Source organism: Puntigrus tetrazona, chromosome 18 (assembly GCF_018831695.1).
Source record: "Puntigrus tetrazona isolate hp1 chromosome 18, ASM1883169v1, whole genome shotgun sequence".
Lineage (NCBI taxonomy): Eukaryota > Metazoa > Chordata > Actinopteri > Cypriniformes > Cyprinidae > Puntigrus > Puntigrus tetrazona.
This window is the reverse complement of record NC_056716.1, coordinates 1,653,696-1,677,969: the sequence shown is the minus strand read 5'-3', so window position 1 is coordinate 1,677,969 and position 24,274 is coordinate 1,653,696. Positions and strand designations below refer to the sequence as shown.

General features: G+C 36.1%; 1 protein-coding gene across 9 annotated transcripts in view; it reads left to right on the top strand.

Annotated features, from left to right (window-relative positions):
- The window catches only part of plekha7a (pleckstrin homology domain containing, family A member 7a), a 68,038-nt gene that overhangs the window by 4,920 nt on the left and 38,844 nt on the right, over positions 1-24,274 (top strand). Inside the window, exons 1-2 of one of the 9 annotated variants that reach the window (XM_043264407.1) lie at positions 21,959-22,049; positions 23,230-23,379. The exons of 4 other annotated variants lie outside the window; for them this stretch is intronic. Coding sequence is in view for 3 of the 5 variants with exons in the window: in XM_043264404.1 (XP_043120339.1) it covers positions 1,369-1,475 (107 nt within the window). In the remaining 2 variants the exon portion in view is untranslated. Of the gene's footprint in view, positions 1-1,322; positions 1,476-7,559; positions 8,018-21,958; positions 22,050-23,229; positions 23,380-24,016; positions 24,098-24,274 lie in introns of those variants that run through there. 4 more of the 9 variants (XM_043264403.1, XM_043264404.1, XM_043264405.1 and 1 more) reach the window with 4 other exon arrangements.

Below are 24,274 nucleotides of genomic sequence, written 5' to 3'. Positions count from 1 at the left end.
ATAGGCTTTCTGACACTTTAGAATATGCAACAATACGACATTTCTCTCAATAAATACTTAATTTGCTGCTTATTAATAGTAAGGTAGTTCTTCAATTCTTAAATAGGATCTGATGTACATATTTAAAATATATATAAATGATATTGATCAGGCATCAGAACTTTAGATTGCAGGGAAAAAGTTGGCATTTAAGTAAAAAGTCCTTAATTACATATTGATAATGTTCACACATATATTTATGATTATAACATGATTATTTATATATTACATATTTGAAAAGTACATATTAGTTCAAATGTATTATTGCCACATTTTAAGGCCAAATCCTTGCTATTAACAAACCATCAACTATGGCCTCAATAAACGGTTTTGAGGTTTATTAATAGTAATGTAGTGGTTAAGTCTACATATTGGGTAGGATTATCAATGTAGAACGTGATCATGCAGAATCATGCTTTGCAAATGCTAATAAACAGCCAATACGTTAGTAATATGTATGCTAGAAGCAACTGGTTAATAACAAGAATTGGTCCCTAAGTGCTACCTTTATTAGATTAAAAAAAGTGTTTAAATAACGATACTGGACATAAAAAAAATCACTTCCACACCACAAAAGTCTGCTTAGCTAAATATGTATCATGAGCTTGTTTGTGATTGCTGTCAGAATCGCACCCAGACTATCTGATTGCGTTATAATTTCTTTGCTGCTATCATAGCTGTGCAAAGCAGGTCGATTAAAATGACCCACAAAAGGAAAGAGAGAGAGGGTCTGATTTTTTTCAACCTTGTCCCACATGTAATGCTAGTAGAGGGCACTCCACCTCCATCTAGCAGGTCACCTTCTCTGGATTATCAGGCACACAAACCGCACCACAGGATGCCGCTCTCTTTTACCCGAATCTCACTATCTTCCAGACCACAGATGGTAACTTCTGAATTGAAAACCTTCTCCAAACGCTCTCTTTTGGCAGTGCGTAATGACAGTGAGACAAAAACAATTCCTTCTGATCTGTTTTCAAGGTCAGAGTAAAGCTCGTGTTAGGCGCTTGAGTTTGATGTTCGTCAAACATGAAAGCTGCATGCATTCATATGGAACAGTGTTCTCTGTCATGTCTGCTTGTGATGGATGTCAGTGGCTGTGGGCTGTGCGGTGGGTTCTGCAGGACAGAGCACTAGTTGGAGGTGGTGGGACAAAGGAGAAATTGAGAGGCAGTTGAGGCTATAGCTAAAGGCATGCTTTGTGAAAGCAGGAGGCGTTGGCTTCCTGAACCCCCAGTGCCCTCACTGCAAACATTAGCATTGGCATCTTAGTGCGGCATCAGATCGCGTGTCCTGTCCTGGCAGAGACAGGAGATAGCGAGGACAGGAATGGGGAACTGCTGTGGTCGTGAAGGGGACTCTGGTCATGAGACGGTGCCGGTCAGACAGAAGTTTGCTTGGCCGAAGACGGATAGGGTCATTTTCGGAATAGACAGGTACTCCTTTCTGATCTGTTTAGGAGCCGAGGTGCAGCTTGGCACTCATGTTTATCATTTAAAGCTGTAGCACTGCATTCTGTGTGTACTATTTTATTTTTTTAAAAACAGCCAACACTGTTCTTGCTGTGCGCCAGTGAACCGGTTGCTGGACTACTGCCTGCTGATTCTGTTTACAGTTACTTTTAGGGAGGCAAACAGGATTGGACAACGTCCAGTAAATATTATTAAGAGAGAGGAGTGGTCACGGGTGCGCATTGATAAGTGGATATTGATACATGTCTTGTTTTGTTTGGATATTGCAACTGAATTGCATTTTTCGAATGCCATGATATTTGAGAAGTCAAATCAGCATGCAAAATCATGAACAAAATAAGATTTTTGTGATACTTTGGACATTTCTGTTGAACCAGATTCTTCGGAGAACTCAGATTACATTTGGAGTTTCCAAAGAATTTTTGAGACTTACACGGAAACCACAACCCATATTGTTTCATATGGGCTCTTTCATATGATCTCTTGTTTTGGAAGAAAAAAGTTAAATTAATAAAACTTAAATTATGTCTGAGTTGACAGGTACACTGCGCTTGGAAAGAATCATATAATATAATCATATATAATATAATCATGTAAATACCTAATAAAAATGTAGTCCATTTTTATTTCCTATTTACAAACTCATGATTGATATATTGATTAATCATAAGTTTTGGTTGGGGTGGATTTCTTTCTTTCTTTCATTTTTTCAATTATTTTCAAGAATCATAATGAATTAATGAGAAAATGCATGTACAACAATGCAAACAATAGAATAAATATATAAATAATATTTAAAAAAAAAAAAATATATATATATATATATATATATATATATATATATATATATATATATATATATATATATATATATATATATATATATATTTTTTTTTTTTTTTTTTTTTTTTTTTTTTTTAGATAAAAAATCATTAGTATTTTTTCCATCCAAGATACTAATTTAAGTCGTTAATAAGGACAGAATGAGGCCTGCTGCTTCTTGGTGTTTGTAGTGATGTAAAAGCTCATATGATTCCAGAGTTTTTTTTGGATTATGTTCACATTTGCTTTGAGAAAGCAGGGTTGTGTAAAGCGTAGAAATTCTGCACATTAATATTGCCATGGGATGTATTATCTGCGCATGTACAGGCAGGTTTTGTATGAAGAACAAACTACTGGAAGAATATCCGACCTAAAATGGGGTCTGTTCTTCCTGCATTTTGAATTATTCATAATGATTTCTGTTTGAAGTCTCTTTGATAGCGCCCAGGCCGTTTCATTGTTTCTGAATCATTAAATCCTGCCTTTGTGGGTAGTACTGTTGTACTGATACAGATAATAGGGCAAAGTATTGAAACTACAGCATCAGGAGGTGGTGTCAGAGGTTTGAGGTATCCATATTTTTTATTGGTCGCAATGTCAAATCCAGTGTCACTTGATAACTAAAGCTGCAGTCTGTAACTTTTTTGTGTTTAAAATGAACAAAATTAATATAATAATTAAGCGTAGTTGCGCATCACAAGTTCAGGTCCCAGCTCGCAGTCCTTTCCCGTTTCCCTTTCTCTCTACCACTTCACCTATTATATATATTTATTTATTCATGCTTATTTTTGGAAAAACACACATGTGTGTGCACTTTTTTTTTTTGCTAAATGCTCGAAAAGGTCAAATCATTAAAACTACAATTATGATATTATTGCATTACAAATATATATATATATATATATATATAGCACACAAATATATATATATATATATATATATATATATATATATATATATATATATATATATATATATATAGCTTTTGGGTCTGTCTAAAACATTTTATTGTTATGCATTTGCAGACTGATTAAGACAGGGCCTCTGTTTAAGGGCCTCTGTCAAGGTCCATTTATGGCAATTTTAAGAGATGTTGTGAATTGTTATATAGTGCAAGGCTGTTTAATTAATTATATTCAATCTGTTTCCACTGCAGACAAAGCTCTTTGAAACCATTAAAGGTAAATGAAAGGGCTTTCAGTGTTTATGTAATTAAAGCTCTGTAAACACCACTTAGTTTCTTAGCATAGATCATGCCCATAAATTAAAGTGACTTCCCATTTTTCTACTCTGGCCAGTGGTTAAAAAGTTTTTCTTGTTCTGCAATATCTATGAATATATAATCAATCAATCAATCATTTTGTGTTATTAAAATAGTTATTTCATTGCTTTTGACATTGTACACTAAAAATAAGCTTTCGACACCAAAATGTAAAGTTTTACGATTCTCGTTACTTCAATTCTTGATACCACAAATAAACCTACTAGCCTAACTAGTGTAAAGTTATTGAAAGCAGGAATAAAATAAGAAAAAATAAACCGGTTTTAAGCAACATCAGTAATAAATACATCCAAATAAAGATACAAATAAAATGCATTTTTTAGGTAGTCTAGGTTTAATAGTGGCTTTCAGGTACAGAATAATTCTGTAGTCTTTGCTATTAAACATGTACTTTAAGCTACAGAAGATTTTTTTGTTATCGTTTGATTAACATAAAAGACAGAGAGAGTATTATGTGTTATATATTCACTTTAAGACCTAATGCACAAATTCAGTATAAACATCTAATCTGTTCACATCTGTTCACATCAACTCCAATTTTTTCGACTGTCCAAACTGTCTCTCATGCTAACCCTGGGCTCTCGAGCGGTCCTTTTTTATCAAAGCCCTGCTTCCAATAAAACGATTTGCAAGGTTGTTAACTCTCTTTCGCTTGGAATCAAATAGGAATCAGATGTCAGTTTTCTTTTCAAAGTGTGACCTGCAGAAATGTGGCCTGTTTACATCACACACTAAAGGAAAATCTTCCCAACAGACACCTTTTAAAGGCAGAGATTATACCAATTTCAGCTTTTCAGCTCATAGTTGAACCTTTGATGTTTTTGACTGGTCCCTCCATTACATTGAAATGTCAATTCTTTTATTTAACTCGGTCAGTGAGTGTTTGTTGAAGGAGGTAATGGAGGTTAATAGAATGTTAATGAATGAAAATGATTGACTGATTCATGGCCCATTTTCACGGCCATTGTGAAACTGACGCACACAAATACACACACCCTATGATATTGCATGATACAGTTTACTGGGTAAACAAGAGCATCATAAGGTTTTGGTTTTTGGTTTTTTTTTTCAAAAAGAGTGTTTTAAAATATTGAATACTTTACTTTCATTTGATTTTGAAATAGGAGTCTTGATCTGTTGCATGATATTCCTCAAAGAATTGTAGATTTAAATTAGATTTACATTACAATCTTTATTTAATCATTACATAGTCATTGAGTCATTATTGACTTATTATGAATTTGAAATTCAATATATGTTACTTTCTGTAATACATTAACTGAGACCTGTTTAATTTAATTGCATTGCATCTCAGCTGTAAGCTTATTCCAAATTGCTACTGGTATTGATATTCCTGTCCAATAATATCTCTGTCTTATACCATTAATGAACATTGCTGGTTGTAGAATGGTGTTGTTAAGACCTGCAGGCTATGTTGTAGTTGGATGTATTAATAGTAAGTTCTGTGAGTCAGCTGAGATCTGGAATAAAATAACTGGTTCATAGATGCTCTTGAGATGGCAGTAACGAAGATATATACGAGCAAATCATATATTAGAAAAGCTAATAACAACGATAACAACTGCGAATCAAGTCAGCATATTAAAAAGATTTATAAAGGGTCATGTGACACTGAAGAAAATAAAAATCCATCCATCCATCCATCCATCCATCCATCCATCCATCCATCCATCCATCCATCCATCCATCCATCCATCCATCCATCCATCCATCCATCCATCCATCCATCCATCCATCCATCCATCCATCCTTCGTCTAAAAATTCGAAACATTTGAACATTAGTGTTGGCCTATGTTTGCAGCTTCCCGTGATGTTGTTTTTTGTGAGTTAGGAGAAATTGTCACAAAGTGTCAAGTAGAATAGTGTTTGGAGTAGAAAAATGTTTTTCTTCTCTAGCATTGGTTTTGTATATTAGTCTCTTAAATTGGGAATTTTGTGAATTACTGAAGCATATTGCTTTCTCCTGCTAGTCTGAACTCGTTCGGTGTACCAGAATAGTCTACACAAGGGCATAACTCGGTGCGCTTGGGTTTCTGTGTTGACACACAGAGGAAGAGGGTGGTGGTAAGATTTATAGGGCAAATCCTTACACATCAGGGAAGATGTCCCCATGACTTTGATGACAGTGTGTGCTGCAGACGGCTGTGTGCTGCCGATAAGCTGTATGTACGTCACTAATCACACACTTCACTTTAGCAGATAACATTGACCAGACCACACATTCAAATCTCACAACTGTTAGCGACATGTGCAAAGCTTTGAGGAGAATCCGTGTCATACAGTGGTGCAGGTTCGGTTACGATTATATTATGATGCATCATACTGAATTATGAGGCATTGTATATTTAGTGTACCGCGGTGTAGATGTTTGCTGGTATTCAGCTGTGGTCAGTAGTGATCGAGGATTGTGCCAGTCACTAGATAGCCAGCTTAACCTCTGTGACTTTTTTAATGTAGCTCATTACTCTAGCTCTTACTCACTGATTTAAATAAAGCTCTGTCAGCCCTTCAATGCCCCAAGCTGGGATTTCCATGTAATTGCACATGGATGGAGAAGAGGTTGGCCTCTTCTCTTTAAAGAAGGATATTTCAAATGCATGTTATTTTTGCTCATTTTTCATACAATTAAATTTCTTCCATCACCAATCTATTGTTTTAAATTCTGCCACTTTTTGAAAAAGAAATAGGCATCTAGTAAATATCTAGTAAAACATCTAGATATTTTCATTATATTCATGTATCACAAATCCAGCTATTGTTTTTTTTCTTTTGAGTCCTGTCATTGATCAAAACTAGTGTAATGCATCTTGACCTGGCATATAAGAACTGGATGAATCCTTCACAGTAGTCATGAAGACTTTAAGACAACAAAAAAACTAGACTAACCTTACAAATAGTAGAATTCTTTTAGTCCTATAGCTGAAAAAATTCCGAGAAGTACATAAAAAGTAGACTAGATGTATACTTTGCTATTTTTACTTTAAAAGAAGTATACTAATAGCACACTTGAAAAACTTCTTTTTTCGTAAAGGTAAGCAGGAATGAATGCGTGGAGTTATTTTAATGCTTTCTTTGTGCTGACTCCGACTAAAAACAAAGCATATCTTCGGAGAAGATGGACTGCGACTTATCTTCTTTTGTTTTAATCACTGCCTTGCGGAGCCAAAGTTTTAGCTTTCACATAATTCACTTAAATTCACCTTCAACTCCAGTCAAGACCTAAATGAGATGTGCTTTCTAGTTGAGCTCAAAAAGATTAAATCTTTGATTACAACGACCCTCGCGCTTCACTAACTGATACTTTTCCTGTCCTAGAATGAAAATGTAGTAAAAGCCGTAAAACAATTTGCGTAAATAGATTAGGGGATTTAGTTTTAGCTTTTTAAATTGATGATTGGATGGAGGCAGATCTGAATGCAAGCTCACAGTGAACGTTTGGGGTTCAAACTGACTAAATGATTAGAGAAGTCTGGCATATTCTGTAGTTTCACCACAAGATCAATTTATGACATTCTAATTAAAAATGACAATGTGTGTTTACATAGGAAAATAAATGGAAAAGTAGCAAAATGAACAGCACTCTCTCTAGGAAGTAAGCCATTTCAGATTAAGACTGGATTGCTGGGATTTATCTCTAAAGTAGACTTTAAGAACACCTGTAAAAAAAATGTATTTGCAGATGAATTAAATTTCCAGATCCTCTTCTTGATTTTTGTCTCATTCCATCTTTCCTCCCCAAAACACTGCACATCCTGTCTATGACAGAGGCAGGCAGAGATTCAAAAAGAGTAGGTTCGCTCTCTTCACCCCTCCCTTCTTCTCTCCCTCCTCCCTGTGAGTGTGTGCAGCGGTACGTCAGAGCAGAAGACTGGTGTGTATGTGTTGTACGCGCGCGCGTGTCTGTCTGTGTGTGTGTGTGTGTGTGTGTGTGTGTGTGTGTGTGTGTGTGTGCTGGTGACTGTGTGAGCCGGTGAGGAAACAGGAGCGTCGGAGATAGGAGACTCCACACAGACAGCAAAATCACGATGCTTACGCCTTCGCTCGCTTCAATGGCGAAATGCACTGGTTTGACCTGTTCTGCGTTTTGACGGCCATGGAGCTCTGAAACATCTCTGCTGCTTTCTCTTGAGAAACGGATGAGATTGAGATTCTGGAACTGTTCCATTAGGGCTCTTCTCGGGACTCTTTCCTTTTGCTGCTCCGTTCCCTTTCCTGCAGTGCTTTCCTCTGTTAAAATGAAAGCAGAACTGGACTTTCAGTAAGTGTCAGTCATTCAGTTGGAAGTTTGGAGCTGTTTGGATTAAACATGTGGAGCCAGTCAGGATATACCAACCATTACCAACCTCATCCCGCTCACCCCTTTTACCATGTGCCATACAGGTGGGTTGGCCTTCCTGTTTTATTGTAGACCACAATAGAGGTTTTTGCTGATTTTGGTGAATATGTTTACAGATTTTGCCCCTTGTAATGGGGAATGCCCAGAGCATGCAGCCGAGGGGTCATTTCAGGATGGATCTGCCTGACAGTTGATGCTGAAACCGTTTGGCAGGTTTTCGTTGGATAATACTAGATTAAATCTAAACCACGTGCGTCTGTGGCAGGGATTACGTTGAGATGGGAATGAATTAACTGCTTTATCTATGTCAAGACATTGAGGAACTCCAACAGGTCCTGTTGAACTGGCAAATCGAGCCAGTTCGGTGGAAGTGAAGACGTTACGCATGAAAACATGTCATAAATACTTTATACTCGCTGTTGCTTTAGCGTCCTTCTATTTTTGTGAAGTTGTATAGTGTGCCTCACTGACAGACCGCATGTCTCCATATTTCATTGTCCTCCTGAATGAAGGTGTAGTGTTTCTTGAATACCAGCGGCAGCATTCCTATCTTGAAGCCAAATACTTGTGCAAGTGTGTTTACTTTCCTCATAGCTTAGTGTTTCTTAATAGCTCGGAAAGGACAGAGATTGTTCTTTTTTATTTACTCATAGCTGGCCCTTGGCTCGGATGATTCACTTCTCATGATTCGGTGGAAATACTACTGCTAGTTTGGAGTTTGTTTGCATTTTAGTGTACTTTCAGAGACACAGCAGGGGTTGCTTTATTGTAGTGTATTCCTGCATTGAGGTAATATTACCAAACCCATTATTATGAGTTGCTTCTGTAATAACTGCCCATGCCTTTTGATTTTCCTCTCTAAAACTCAAGTACAACTACATTTGTGGTTATAAAACTGACCCCAGTTAAGCAGGCCTTCTTCTCTAGACATATGAGAGTGGCCTGTTTTTGATTCACCTAATAATGAATTGTTGTGTTTTTTTATGTTGATGTTGAGTAACGTTTCATGCAATCTCTTGTAGGATTGCAAGTTTGATGTATGAGTTTAAGTTTTCATTACATTAATGATTGTATCTGTTCTTATATAATAGTACTGGATTGAGTGATTGTACTCAATAGGCTTGCATGTAAAACATTGTAATGCAAGCTTGCAGTTGAAATTGCAGAGATGTATCTCAATGGCATCGTATCACAGTTAAAATTAGAATATGCTGCACATTATATCCATTATGGCGTTTGGTTTGCATTACGCTTATAATCCCATAAAATCGATATCATAATGATCTGCTCTGTTAAGTGGTATTTCTAGGCTTTTAGGCTTTAGCATCTCTGGACAAGTAGTTTGGAGTGAATGAATTTGGATGACCTTGGAATGAAGTTTTTATCGCATGGTTTTTCCTTCAACATAAATATAAATTCTGTCTATCTTTTGAATTGAGCCTGACTTCAACAATGGATGATGTTGTTGTGGAGTTATTGAATCATCTGGATTATACATAAAGCAGTGTTTTAATCTGCTCCACATATGGTTTTACTGTCTGTAAAAGGCCAGAACTGACCACCCGTATTCACTGTGTTTAGTTTATTTTTGGTAGATTTTTAGTTAGTTGGGCTTAGCAGATATAACTCTGTAATGTGAAAAACAATAATTATCAGTTGTTGCTATTAATTACAACACTGGATTACTCGATTCTAATTGGATAATTGCCGAAATCTTTGAATTTAGCGCAATTGTGGCTAAACTATTAAAGCAATTTCTTTAAATCTCCATGGTCATTGTATTTTTTTAATTAAAGTTAACAAAGATTAATAAACACTAGTGCAGTGAAACGATTAATTACGATTGATTTATTCCATAATTAAAGTTTTTGTTTATCTAATACATATGTGTACTCTGTGTATATTTGCTAAGTATGTATAAATACATAAATGCAGTTTATTTTTAGAAAATATTTACATGTATTTACACAATTACAGCTGCTCATTATCACAAAAGCAATCCCTTTAAGCTGCCACAATATATAAAATTATCTTTACATTTCTCTTTTTTATAGATTAGGGAGTGTGCGATGTCAATCAAATCCTGATTGTCTTGTAATATTTTTAGTGTGTACGTGCACATGCATCCTTGCAAGTATATGACTGCCAGCCTGACCTCATTTATTTGATGTCTTTGTATTTAATTGTTACCTGTAATTGATTGGCAGTTTCATTAGTTCATGTCTCACACCACATCAACACGTTCGCTTGGAATCATTCAGTCAGTCTGTTAAGTGTACACAAGATGGCTCTTTGATTTTCATCGAGCAGTCCTCAGAGGCCTCTTCTATATGCAGTGTAATATCAGAGCTGATTATAAATGCAGCTCTTCACAACAAAATCTTGAATCGGTGGCAAAACTTACAGCAGTGTCTTTTGCTTGATTATCTGTGCCATTTAGAAAAAAGCAGAATTTGCACTTGGAGCGCATCTGCTTCTCTAGGCTCGGCACGAACCAATCACATTTCAGCACTGGTCCCAGTGAGGCCACGCTGAGACCCCAAAAGAGGGCTAAAAAAAGTCCCACGCTCATCTGAGCTGGATCCTGCCTTGTAATTTACGTTCTGACACGGCTCCGTGATTTATCCAGCGCTGTCAGAAGATTGAGAGGATCAAAGATCAGAGGGATGATCCAGATGTGTGGATATGTGATTTGTGAGAGCCTCGGACTCATTCGTGTCTCTTTCTCTGTCATGAGTGGACATGAAGCCAGTGAACTGGAACATTTTTATTTCTATGCGAGGACTGTAGATGCTACAGCAAGGAATATTGCCTGTCTCGAATCCACCAAGGGGTGAAAAATGCTAAGCAACTGTTTCCAGTGCTGCTTGGGACTGAGCCACTATGTAAGGTAGGACTAAATGTAGGACTAAAAGAGGGTTTTGATGTTTGAATTGTACCTATTGGAAACTTTGGCAGCAACGTCATGTAGCACATGACCAGAAAATGGATGCACTACTGCATATTTGTCAGTAATATCAAAGCATTAAATATAAAAATATATGTCAAATCGATTCATTGTGTAAATGTGTTTGTATATATATATATATATATATATATATATATATATATATATATATATATATATATAATAAATATACACAATACACACTTTGTATTGTGTATACTGTGGACTGTCAAATCTATTAATTGTAATTAATTGCATCCAACATAATAGTTTGTGTAATATATGTGTGTAATAAATAATACAAATAATAATAATAATATATGCATACATACATATAAATATGCAAATATGTATTTGAATATAACTTTGAATTATGTAAATACAAACTTGTGAGTGTATGTATATATATATATATATATATATATATATATATATATATATATATATATATATATATAAGAAAAATATACATAGAATGTAAAATATAATATAAATATGTAAATTAATATACTTTTACATTTTTTCAAATATATACTGAATGTATGTGCTTTTATATATACACATAATAAATAAACAGAAAACATACATACATATGTAAAACATACATAAGTAAAATATATATTATGTATTATATTATGTAAAAAATTATGTTTTAAATGTGATTGATTGCTATATTTTTTTTTTTTATTATTTTAGCATAACGTTAATGAAAAATATATGTTGAATAAAAAATGTATAGTCTATATATTCTATAATCTCCTATTACAAAGCTAAATTTTTAAAATCCACAACACCTTGGGATGAGAAATCAAAGCCCTGACAAACACAAGAGTCTTCTTTAAGGAAACATTTGAAAAATCCTATCGACTGTAAACCTTTGAATGATAGTATATGCCATTTTTCAAACTAAACTTCATTTTGGAATGTTTAAAATTGATTTCTTTTTTAAATAAATGCCTCCTCATTTTCAAAATTTCTCACGCCTTAGTCTAAACGGCTCATCTGACATTTAAATGTCGCTTTACAACAAGGGACTCGGGCAGCAGCACGGGTCTTACTAACATGCCCCGTCTGTCACTGGGTCTACTGTACGTGCGCGAAACCTTTATTATTAATTCATGCTAGACATTTATGAAGGTCTATTATTGCAGCCGAGGAACGTTTCTATCTTTAATTGAGAGATCCGTTATAATCTCTCTTAGCTCTGTGTGAATGTAAATATGGCATTGTAAAAAGTCAAGGCCGGCAGCAGTTCAATTCCCATTTAAATGAGTCCGAAGGCCTTCAGAGATTGACACTGATGTGAATCGAGCTGTGCAGAATGATGAAATGAGCATCATCTGTCTTTGTAGGATGAGAGAGGTCTAAAAATAACACCGGCGTGAGAAGTGTGCGTGTTTGTGTGGATCAGCACCAGGTGTTTGGGTTCAGGGGCTGATATAATATATCTGTCTTTCGGCCACATACAAGAACACGGACGAGACTCCTACTTGAATTGCCTAAACACAAATGTAATGCCCGAGAGAAAATATAAAACAGACTTTGTTTACTCGCATAGCAAAAGCAGCGATGTTGTGAGAAGGGCACGGGGCTTTCGCGAAGGCCGAGAGAAGCGGAGGGGGAGAGCTCGCCGTAAATGTCTTGAATAATTTCAGATGCCGTGGTGGGTGGTGAAAATTCCTGTAAATATTTGAGAATAATGTCGCTTTATGTTGTGAGAGTCTTTCTGTGAGCCACCACGGTGTTTTCCTGAGCTTGTTATTGAGGCTCGCCGTGGAAATGGCACTGGAGGTCCGCATTCCCTCAGGTCCCACCTAAATAGATTTGTTGTGGTGTGAGGGGAAAATGCTGTAGTTGTGGGCAGGCGGTATAACTGAACGAAAGCCGGCTGGAGCTGGGGCTGTCTGTTATATTTGTTTCTCCGTGAAGCACGTTTCTCGGTTGCGCAAGCCTGAGACATTTCTGCGAATCGGTTTCTTTTAAACGTCTGATTCGAACAGGTTCACAAATGACGTTTATTAAAACGGTTAAGTGCGCAAGCCGGCAGCAGGTGGAACGGAAATAAAATTGTGTTGGAGAGAGGAATGAAACTTGAGGGAGCAGGTGGGTCCTGGATTGGGATAATCTGTCCCAGATGGAGCGAAACATTGCTTGCTTGTATTAATGAGAATAATGTGATATTTCAAAGCCTGTAGTTTAATAAAATGCAAAATAATCATAGCAGTTTATTCTCTGTCCAGTAAGTGTTTCATTATCATTGAACTAGCTATTGGAGAAAGGATCAGATAGCTCAAATCAGTTTTAACGCTCATCTATATCTTAGTCAACATGAGGCTGGGCGTTACTGGTGATAAAAAGTTAATGTTATAATATTTCAAGCTGTTATTTTTATTGACTTCATCATTTTTTTTTTTTTAATTTGATCATTTGTTATTACTCAGAAACTGTAGACTTATTGTATAAAATTAGACATTTATGTATACCATTTAAAAGTACAGCAAGGACCCATGAAACAAGGATCAACTTTTTTTTAAATAAATGTATTTTTAATTTTGTTAAGATAAATGTTTGAACGTTCTGTTTGGTAAACAATCTTATCACAGTATATTATATAAGCATTAAGAAATTTTAAGCATCACACCCGTTTTCAACATTGATAATATTACGAAATATTTCTTGAACACCAAATCAATATATTGAAATTTCAGGACATTAAATGGCTAATGTTTCAAAATATTTCATATTTTGACTATATTTTTGATCAAATATGGGCATTTTTTAAAAGGCATCAAAAAATAAATGACCCTAAACTTGTAGTGTAAATATCTTCATGCATATAAATGTAAAACTTATTAAATATAATTTTTGTTGTGTTATTTTATTAAAAATGATTATATTCAGCTAGTGTTTTATTCATGATGCTTCCTTGGAACAAAAATATAACATAAAAATAATGTTTAAAATATAACGTAGCATCAAAATCCAAAAAAATATCAAGTTGTTTTTTTTTTTACATTTTAGATTTACATTTATTAAAGGTTATAAATATTTAAATCGCCCAACCTTAACCGATTTACTGGATCTGTCCTTTAGTTTTGACCTTTGACCTCATTATTTCCCCAACAAATGCTTAAATATACCCCGTGACCTTTATTCTCAAACCAGCCTGGATTTTAAGCTATTTTAGGAATCTAAATTTAGGCAAGTCAGGTCTGCATGACTCATCGCGTAACACAAACATTCAATGACCAGGGATATTATAATATAGCACATCACTGGTTGAACATAATCTGCCCTTCCTGTGTGTGTGTGTGTGTCACTTATTTAGCTTTTGTGTGTATGTGTGTGTGTGTGTGGGCATGAGTGCAGTGACTCATACAGGCAGCAGATTGAATCAAGAGGGAACAATAGATTTTAGCCGAACAAATGGTCAGATGGATAAGGCACGGATCAAAGAGCCGCATTACCTGCCTTGTTTTACTTTCTGTAGGCCTCGACAGCAGCACTCTGATTCTTCTTACATCCTCCACAACGACAAAACAACATCTCTCACAGAGAGGAAGGGCCACACCGCTGGGCCTCAGGCAGCTGGAGACTATTTTAAACTGAGATCCATGTTTCCTTTGGCCTCAGTGGACCTCCGCCTCTGCTTTTACTTCAGACATCAAGTATCAGTTTTATGCAGCATCAGTAAAGCACTGAGGAATATGAACAGACTCAAAGCAGCTCAATTAGATGTGGTATGTTTTTTTTTTTTTTTTACCCCGTTCACGCCTTCTGGGCTCCTTATCAGGGCTTAACAAATCTGCAGCCACAAGTGCCAAGTGTTTTTTTTTTTCTGAGATAAATGCTAATAGGTTTCAAAAACCGTTTTGCATATGCTTGCTCTGAGGCTACACATTGGAAGAATCATCTTTTGTCCTTGGAATATCTCTGTTACTCTGTTTGCCTGTTTTTCTGGTCGCATTTACATTGTTTCATGAACTTTTACGCTCAAAACCGATGGGTGCGTTCATGAATTCAGAGGGCGATGGATTTCCCAACAAATGTGAATTATTTGCACTGACCAGATAATTCATACATTACACTACGCTACTGACAATGAATAATAGACTTTTTTTTTTTTTGGCAGACAAAATTTAGCCAATGTCTTATCTGCTATAAAAAAATCCCATAGTTTTGTCTCTTCAAGTGACACATTTTCTCATCTTCCTCAGAAAAAAATCTAGTTTATTTTCTCATTCTAAAGATGTCACATACATTATTATGATTGATCATGGCAATACACTATCAAGACAGTATTTTTAAATAATGATGGATTACTGAGAGTGAGGTTCCGACATAGAAATTGGCCCAGAAATTGCAGATATTTATTTAGAGTTTTCCCTTCTGATAATATTTTTTTCCCCATATAATACAAAATATAAGAGTTACTTTAGGGGTTTTAACAAACGTTGTTACAGAAGAGAACTGACAGCCTTTTTAATTGGTTAACCAGCGTAACATGTCGTTCCAGTTTGTCCAGTTGCGCGACATTGGAGTTAGAGTGAAGTTGCTTTACATGTCATTTGAATACGGTGCCTTTAGAGCAGTTCTGTTTACACTCAAACGCTCTTCGCTCATCGTTTAACGTTACCCTGACCTGTCAGGTTCACCGAAATCTGATAGGCGATTAGAGCGAAAGATAGAGAAAGGGATATTCCCACGCTAGAAATACGACGAGGGTTTCTTTATTGTCTTTTTTACACCCAATGTCAATTATCTTTGCACCTATAGCTGATGTAACAATATGGACGGTGTTGTTTTCTTGTCATTTTTTGTTAGTTAGCATGTTAACACAATGTTCCACCCACACATCTGTAGTGACATCAGGGCATACTGTCTATATTAATGATAAAAATGAGAATGTGGCTGCCTTGTTCGGCTGATTAATTTATTTATACAGACTCTGTGTATCTCTGATCGTTCTCTTTTGCTCATCTTTATACTTTCCCTTCTACTAACTTTCAAGGCTCAATTTGTTCGCTGTTGATGCGTGAAAGGACTTGTTGGTTAATCTTATTTCTCCAGACGTCTGAGCTATTGAATTTCTTGAGGTTTCTCATCCGAGGTGAAGGAGGCTTGTGAATCACTTCTGGCATCATAGACGGGAAGAGACAGCGGTTTGCTTAACAGAAGGATTAGAAAGTTAATTGAAAAGACCTTTTGAACCTTGTTTCATCCACGGGAGCCTTATTTTACTGTCTATTCAATATCATGTGCTGGAATCCTACAAAGAGAAAATAATTGAAAGAATCCTCTTTCTACCTTTGTGGATATAAGTGGGAGGACTTTTAAAGATATGCTTGTTTCATTTGCTTATGATCAAAGGACACCAGGATTTCACCAACCTAAGTTAGCTTCAAGTTTAAGGGGATACATATCCTTTAGTATTGTCATAAATAGTGAAACGGTTTCCCCTTTTGCAGAGAACTGATACACTACAGAACTGAAAAAATAGTTAACATAAAATACATTTTGCAGTATTGGATATCGGCATTGTTCATGGTATTGCATTTGATGAAAATGTTAGTCGTGTAGCACTGTCCAATCTGTTGGCTTTCATCATGGCTTATAAGTAGCTGATCTTATATCCAGTTGTTAAATAACCCCCTCAAAAAAAGCAGAAGGTCATAAGTAAAGGCATGTGCAAGTGACGTCTTATTCCAAGGGTGTTTATGTCACCTGATTGATCTTCTTTTTGATCCCTCTTGCTTTTTTTTTTCTCTCCAGCGTCCTCTGACTGTCACAATCGATTTTGGAGATACGCAGCCTTTACGATCTCTTTGCAAGCTGCCAAAAATCTCCAAGCTGCATGATGGACTACGTCAAATTGCCATCTATTTTTATCCATGAATGAGCTCATTTCGTGACAGTGCCTCGTTGATGCCTCTGTATCAAATAGCAGGATGTAAAGTAGACATTAACTGAGATAAGTGTCTTGGGTTGACCAGTCAAGGTATAAATTTATGCTGTATGGACACTCAGACTGTCATCATATTCATGATGTGTTGTCAGAGACGTGTCTTTTTCAGATACTGAACAGATTGCTCTTTATCTGTCTTCAAAGACAGGCGGAGACCTTTTCCATCTCATACCTCTCAGAGAGGTCATTGGTTTAATGGTTGAAGTGGCTTTTCCATGTCAACTTTAGGGCAATTGACTGTCCGATAAACATTTAGTGATTTGAGAAAGCGTTAGCCGGCAACACACACTAATGACTGATACGTAGCTACATATAAGCAGGACTGTATAAATCTAGGCCTGGATGTGCTTTGTACAGTAGTCAATCGCAGACTTGTCTGTTGAACACGAGAACACAGCGATCAATCAAACGCGTTAAAGACAGACAGTCAGTGAAGTCCTGTGTTTTTAGAGGTATTGAGTGGATTCTGAGTACTACACAATCACAAACCCTTTCATTATAATCCAAGTGTTGATACAATAGAAATAATAGAGACGGCAACTTTAATTGTAATTGAAGTTTTGCAAAAGCGCAGAAGTGCACTTGATTTACAGCTTCAGTGATTATAAATGGAGTGCAGGGTTAATTCCAAATGTGTGTTTTCTTATTCTTTAAAAAACTCGCTTTTTTGTTAAAACGACCTCAACTTTTTTGTAGAGAGATTGCACTTTTTGTATCATTTTGAACCGTGTTTATATTGGCACTTTTGATTTGAAATGTTACTTTTGTTGTTTTAATAAAGACAGTAAGTGGTCACTAGGTAAGTGATTTTAGGGCTGTTGCAGATTAATTAAATTGGTTAATTAAAGTTAAATAACATTAAAATTGTTAAAAATGTTACATTTGAATCCATGGCAGTAATTTTTTGACTGTTTTTAGGCTTTTATAGGCTTTAGTATCATCATAAACACAGTGCTATTGTGAATTCAAAAAAACTGTGATTAAATTAAATATATGCTTTGCAGGTTTAATATGCACTTAATTTATATGCATGTAGGATATGTCTAGCTCCGAGTGGCTCCATTCACAGTAAATGCTTCTCAGCACAAGCTGTTATCATTTGCATGCATGGACCTCCAACTCCATATAACATGTTGCTTATAACGTTGGTCTATCAGATTTATACATTTACAAAACTACAGGACAAAGTATTATCTTTCTTAACATTAAATGTTAGATGCCGTGAGTTTGCATGTTTTGAAGTCCACATGTAATTGTTCAAGAAATTAAGCATTTATGTCATAAAATAATTGGGCAAATAATTTCTAGGTGGATAATTTTAAAGATTAAGATGACATTTTAATATTGTTTAGCCAATATTAAACAAGGATTAGCTTGCGCTGTAAAGTGTAAAAACAATCATCAGGCCACTGGCCTTATTTCTTTCAGACAAACACAGTCTGACACAGATAGCAGACTTTAGTTTGAAGCTCCGTAAATTGGATATATCCCTCTTCTTGGCTGACCTATGACCTATGAAGGTGCGTTAGAGTGCGTCGAGTCATATGCTTCAAAGGACATGTGACAAACCTCTCGAAGGCGTATAGGTTAGCTTCATGACGGATATATCTGATCTACGGAGCTTCAAAATAATATCTGCTATCCACTAGCATTACCAAGCTTGGAAGAGCCAGGATAAATGTAAAAATAAATTCATACTGTGTTTATCAGAAAGAAGTAATATACACTTAGGATGACTTTGGGGTGAATAAAATATGGCGTAATTGAATTTTTTTACGTGAACTTTTACGATTATATTTATCATTACTTACTTTAACTCTATTGTTCAAGAAAACCATATGATTACTTGCATTTATTGCCTCATTGCTATATATATTCGAAGTCATTTTAAAATCTGTCATTTGCTTAGGTCTATTTTTATTATTTAAAAAAAAAAGATAGCTTGATTTATTGTCAGAATGATCAGACGATTACTAGATGAACAAAATAGTCGTTAGTGACAGCCCTGGTTCATTTTGTAACAAGTAGATCTAATTAGATCATGCATTTCTCATGGGGGGCAAAAATAATCAACTTTTTTACATTTTCCACCCACCAAGCTCAGACTTGCCTGATAGATTGCAAATCAAGTGTGATTCATGACTTAACCGGAGCTACTTCTCCTAGGTTAGGTTTATGGCGATTCACGCAGGTATGTGTTAGTCGGCAGCGGTGACGACCTGACGCGGATACAGTAGTTTGAATATAAGCACTTATTATAAGTATACTGTAGTAATTCGGGATAAGACATAAAGTCGATTTGGAAGATGAATTCATGATGAACCCACTCATTATTTGCATTTTGCTCATTTTTAACACAAAAGAAGTTACATAGTGCTGCTTTAAGCCAACAAGCACTGTGTTGCGGTCTTTGACAACTTGGACACTTACATACTCCTAGTTATTTATCTACTGTGGTAATTTGCAGGTTGCGTTAAAAAGTTGTTGGTCTATTAAAATAGCTATATTCTGTATGTTTATCTGGTGTACGATAATTTTGTTCCAGATACAATAATCTTGAGTTTCTGGAACGATATTGGACATTTCCAATTTTGGCAATACTGACTCTGAGACCAAAAAATATTGGTTACACTCTCCCAACATGCCGGGCTTATCTTACAATAAAAAAATGTATGCATATACAGCTAAATGCATCTTCCTGTGGACGTGGCCTTAGTGACTCAACATTCATTTAACATTCTTCCCTTTGCTTCAGAACGCTGACTCCATCTTCCGCACCACACACAAATAGACAGGGAAGAGAAGAAATTGTTTGATTACAATATTTAGGGGGGTATTACAGCAGTATTACACCTATTGTTTTTATGCTTATATGTGTGTATTTATATACACAGTACACACAACTATATTATGCAAAAACTTATTTTGGATGTGATTAATTGGTTAACTGTTTGACGGCGCTATTACTTAGCTGCATCGTCAGACCTTAGGACATAGACTTTAGAGAATCCTTATCTTTGTCCTTTCCCTCAGTAGAAACTCAATTTCAGTAAATACATGACTTGCTGTCTGTAGTCTGCCTGTGTCTCAGACAGTTGTAGAATTATGATACTAAATGTGTCATCCCATTTCATAGAGCTTCTTCCCACTCTCTTTGTTACTGCAAACTCTGTGCTGACAGCAACATTTTCTCTACCTTTCCAATGACAGATTTAATGAGTAATCTGTTGGTGGGAACTCACTCTCGAGGGATAAAACAGTTGGTATGCAACAGCTGGCAATGAATGTTTTATGGTTGTGATGAACAGTTTAGACAAAAAGACAAGGTACGTTACATTTCTCGAACACTTTCCCATAAAAATCAAATGCGCCCAATTCGGTTTGCTGATAAATACTGTGCAAGCCAATACTATACAGGATTGACGGAGCTCTCAGCTCTTATTACGAGAGATATGGCATAACTTGGCATACTTTATTTCTACTCCAGCAGCTAGATATTTTTAGTTAGTTTTTTCATTAGGGTCCACGCTCTGTTCTTATTACACTGCAGGCAAGTCTCAAGAGGAAAACTGCATCCCAGCATTCTATTACAAATCATCTAACGTACAGTATTAATATCTTTTATGTACCAATAAAACAAATCTGACAACTCCCTAGTCAATTTGCAGGTACTTACTGTCCGTCTGCATGCAAACTTTTTTGTTGACTGTTTTTTACACTTTTTGCCACGCTGATAGAAATTCAGCCGGTTTTGAAGTTAAATGCAGATAATTCTTTTGCCGCTACTGTAAATGCATTGAATAAAGAGTTGCAGAACATCCAGTGACCTCGTACATAAAACCATGCATCATTTTTTACAGTATATTTATGTGTATGTCAATGAATAGCTTGCTGCGTCGACCACTGCTTAGGCACGTTTGAATACAGTGTTGGTCGAGCGTTTTAGGAAATCAATTTTTGGAAAACACTGAGAGCAAGCCATCACAACACCGCAAACCACTGCCAAACATCGCCATTGAGCATTCAACATGCAAATGCATCTGTTGTATTATTCATTGTGTTTTGTTATGTGGCATTGCTTGTCATTATGTTGTTAGAGTCATTTTAGTTGTCAGTTGAACAAGCCTTTCTAGAATAAATGGACTGAAATATAAGGTTGTTGTTTTTTTAGTAGCAACATTTCAACAGAATTCCCAGAAATAAAGACAATAACAATAACAGATTTGACAAATGTGACACGTATAACTCTTTCGTCTCGTCATTCTTTTAAATGAACCATTTCCCTCTCTCTGCTTTGCAGAAATTCTTATATTTTAAGCGAAATTCTTGCATTTTTCTATTGTGTAAAAAACTATATACATGTAGAATATTGTTCAGAAGTTTGAGGAGAAGCTTTCACTATCAACTAACTGCACTCTTGGCCCCAATAAGCTCAGAATTATTGTTGATTAATAGTAAGGTAGTCGTTAAAGGGATAGTTTACAATGAAATAAAAATTTTTTCGCCCTCGTCATTCCAAACCTGTAAGACTTCATTCATTCATCTTCTTCAGAACACAGTTCACTTATGAAATTGTTGTATAAAATTGTTAATATGTGCTTGGTAACTACTAATGAATAGTCACTATGCTAGTCATATGCATGCTAATAAGCAGCTGTTAAATAGTGAGAATTGGGTAAAGTGTTAATTAACGAGGTTGCAATAAATTGACCAAAAATGACAGTAAAAGACATTTATAATTTTCAAATTTTTCTTTTTTAAATAAATGCTGTTTATTTAAAGAATTCCAAAAATATATAATTTCCACAAAAAATGTAGCTTTGCCGTCACAGAAGTAAATTACATTTTAATGTATGCCAAAAAGTGTTATTTTACATTGCAATAATATTTCACAGTATTACAGTTTTTACTGTGTATATTTATTCGAATGCGTGAAACTGAAAGGTATTATTGTATGACTAATAACACATGCGGAGGGGTCATTACTTCCCAATCTTTGCAAGCTCTAGCGGCTTTTCGGGGGTCGTCTCTCAGTGCCTTGACACTGACACAAGACACCACTACACCGCTGGTATTTTACCCTCCCAACCATACGAGACAGCTAGACACTCTAAAGCCCCGGCAACAGAGACAGGGCGCTGAAGCCTAAGCCGTGAAGAGACAGGTAAACAAAAGCCTGCTGCTGTTCTGCAACACTGTATATAGCATCAGAGAAACGCTTATTGATTGTTAGTGGAGACCGGGTCATGTTCACCATTGTGAAAATGCTCTCAGTGAAGTAATGGGGTCTCTTAAGTACGGTTTTAGCTAACTTGTAAACAAGCTGCACTAACGTGTTTTCTAAAGGTGGTATGCAGCGTGTGAAGTTCAGGCTTGCTTTAGTTTAATTTAATTTCAACTGATTTGCTGTCAATGTGCTTCTGAGAGATGTGGGTTTAAAGGAATAGTTCACCTAAAAATGAATAATCTGTCATCATTTACTCTCCCTCGAGTAGTTCCAAACCTGTATGAATTTCTTTGTTCTGTAGATATTTAACAAAAATGTTTGTACTTCCATAGTAGGTAAAAAAAAAATACTACGGGAGTCAATAGTGACCCAAAACAGCCTGGTTACAAACTCTTTTCAAACTGTAAGAAATTCATACAGGTTTTGAACTACTCGAGTAAATGGTGACAGAATATTAATTTTTGGGTGATCTATATCTTGAAGTTTAACGTAATAATGTTAGTCGATTACAATATTGAAACGACTCAATAAATCAATGCACGGCTTATAACATTATATTAAATGGCTGTCATATGAAACATTTTTGGCTGCGCTATATAGCATAAATTGCATGCTGCCCCTGGGTCAGTGTGTGGGATTTCTGACTGATTATGTGGTGATTCATTGTAATCAGGGGACCTGCATTAAATGTCAGAAGATGAAATTTGTATCCAAGCTTTCTGTAAATTTCATCTCTCTCCCTCATTGTGTGATGTGAATAGGAATGACCTTGTCCCAATGAGAGAGACATTTAAAATGCTTTTCAAACCTGCTTCCGGTGTGTAAATACAGCTCATCTGAACATTTTTAAATAGATAGCACCTTTACACGCCCCGTTGAACAAATAATGATTCAAGTCAATTCATTCTGCAGCTGTAAAACATACCAGCCAAGCAATAGAGACAAATACTTCACTTTGGGGCGAGATGTCTGTTCATTTGAGAGATTGGTGGCTTTTAACAATTTGTTTCGCATTTACGCAGTCATCTGACGCGCACTACTTAGCTGGATATAGCCTTGCATCCTCAGATTAATGAATGCATTTGTATTTATAGTCCTTCTTGTCTTTCACTTGCAGTTTAGCTTGTGTCGTGCCAACTTTGCTTGAGGGTCTCGTCAGCGGAAGACTGTTATGACCACTTGATCCAACTTCCAGTCATCGTGATTAAGAGTCTTGTCGCAAATTGAAAAGTCACGTCAAGTGTGGCAGTGACGTCTTTAAAAACAGGTGACAAGACAAGTTGCTAAAGAAAGTCAGCAGACTGAGAAATACTGACTTGCAGCAAAAAAGTATGGTTCACATTGCAGCTTATTCTCACATTCTAAAACAACAAACCAGTTTACATTTTTTTCTGCTTCCGTTTATGATGCACGTTTGTCTAAAATAGGTTATACCACAAAAATGAACCAGCCTGGAAATCGGCATGGAAGAAAATGCACAGCATATACGTGACCCTGGACCACAAAACCATGAGTAGCCCTACCTAAACGTATAAGATAAGGTGAAACTTCTAATTCGGCTTTGCAGCAAGACATAGCGAGTATTTCTACATGATCACATGAGTCTAAACAGGTGTGGCGATTATAGAGATCCGGGGGGGGCTCCTGTCAAGGATGCACACCATGTTTGTGCGCACAAATCCTTTACTTACCGCAGGCTGTCAGCCAGAATTGTAAAGAGCTCCATTACAAACAACCGTAAAGCTTATGTAGTCGCCGCAACCTGTGTGGCATCTCCATGCAGTGAGTTATGGTCTTTAAATATATAGGAGCGACTGGAAAGGAAACAATGCGCACTGACCTCACCTCTACCTCTCTCTGCCTCAGAGGAAGTGTAAAAGTGTGCTCACGTGTTTACACTCTAGATGCACACCGGTGTGTTCTGCTGCTGAAACGATGCCCCGTGACTTCAAAGCACTCCTGTCTTTTACATTCAAGGCTTTGAGGTCAGTTTATATCCATTTTCAAAAATAGCTTGTTTTTTTTATTGGGAAAAATAAATCAACACCAATTTTTAGAATGCCAATCAACTAGATCTAATATTTGATTTTGTTTTATTAAATGATTTTGTGAGCTCTTTATTCTAAATCATTTCAGCGCTCTTACTATGGCTCTTCTCTATG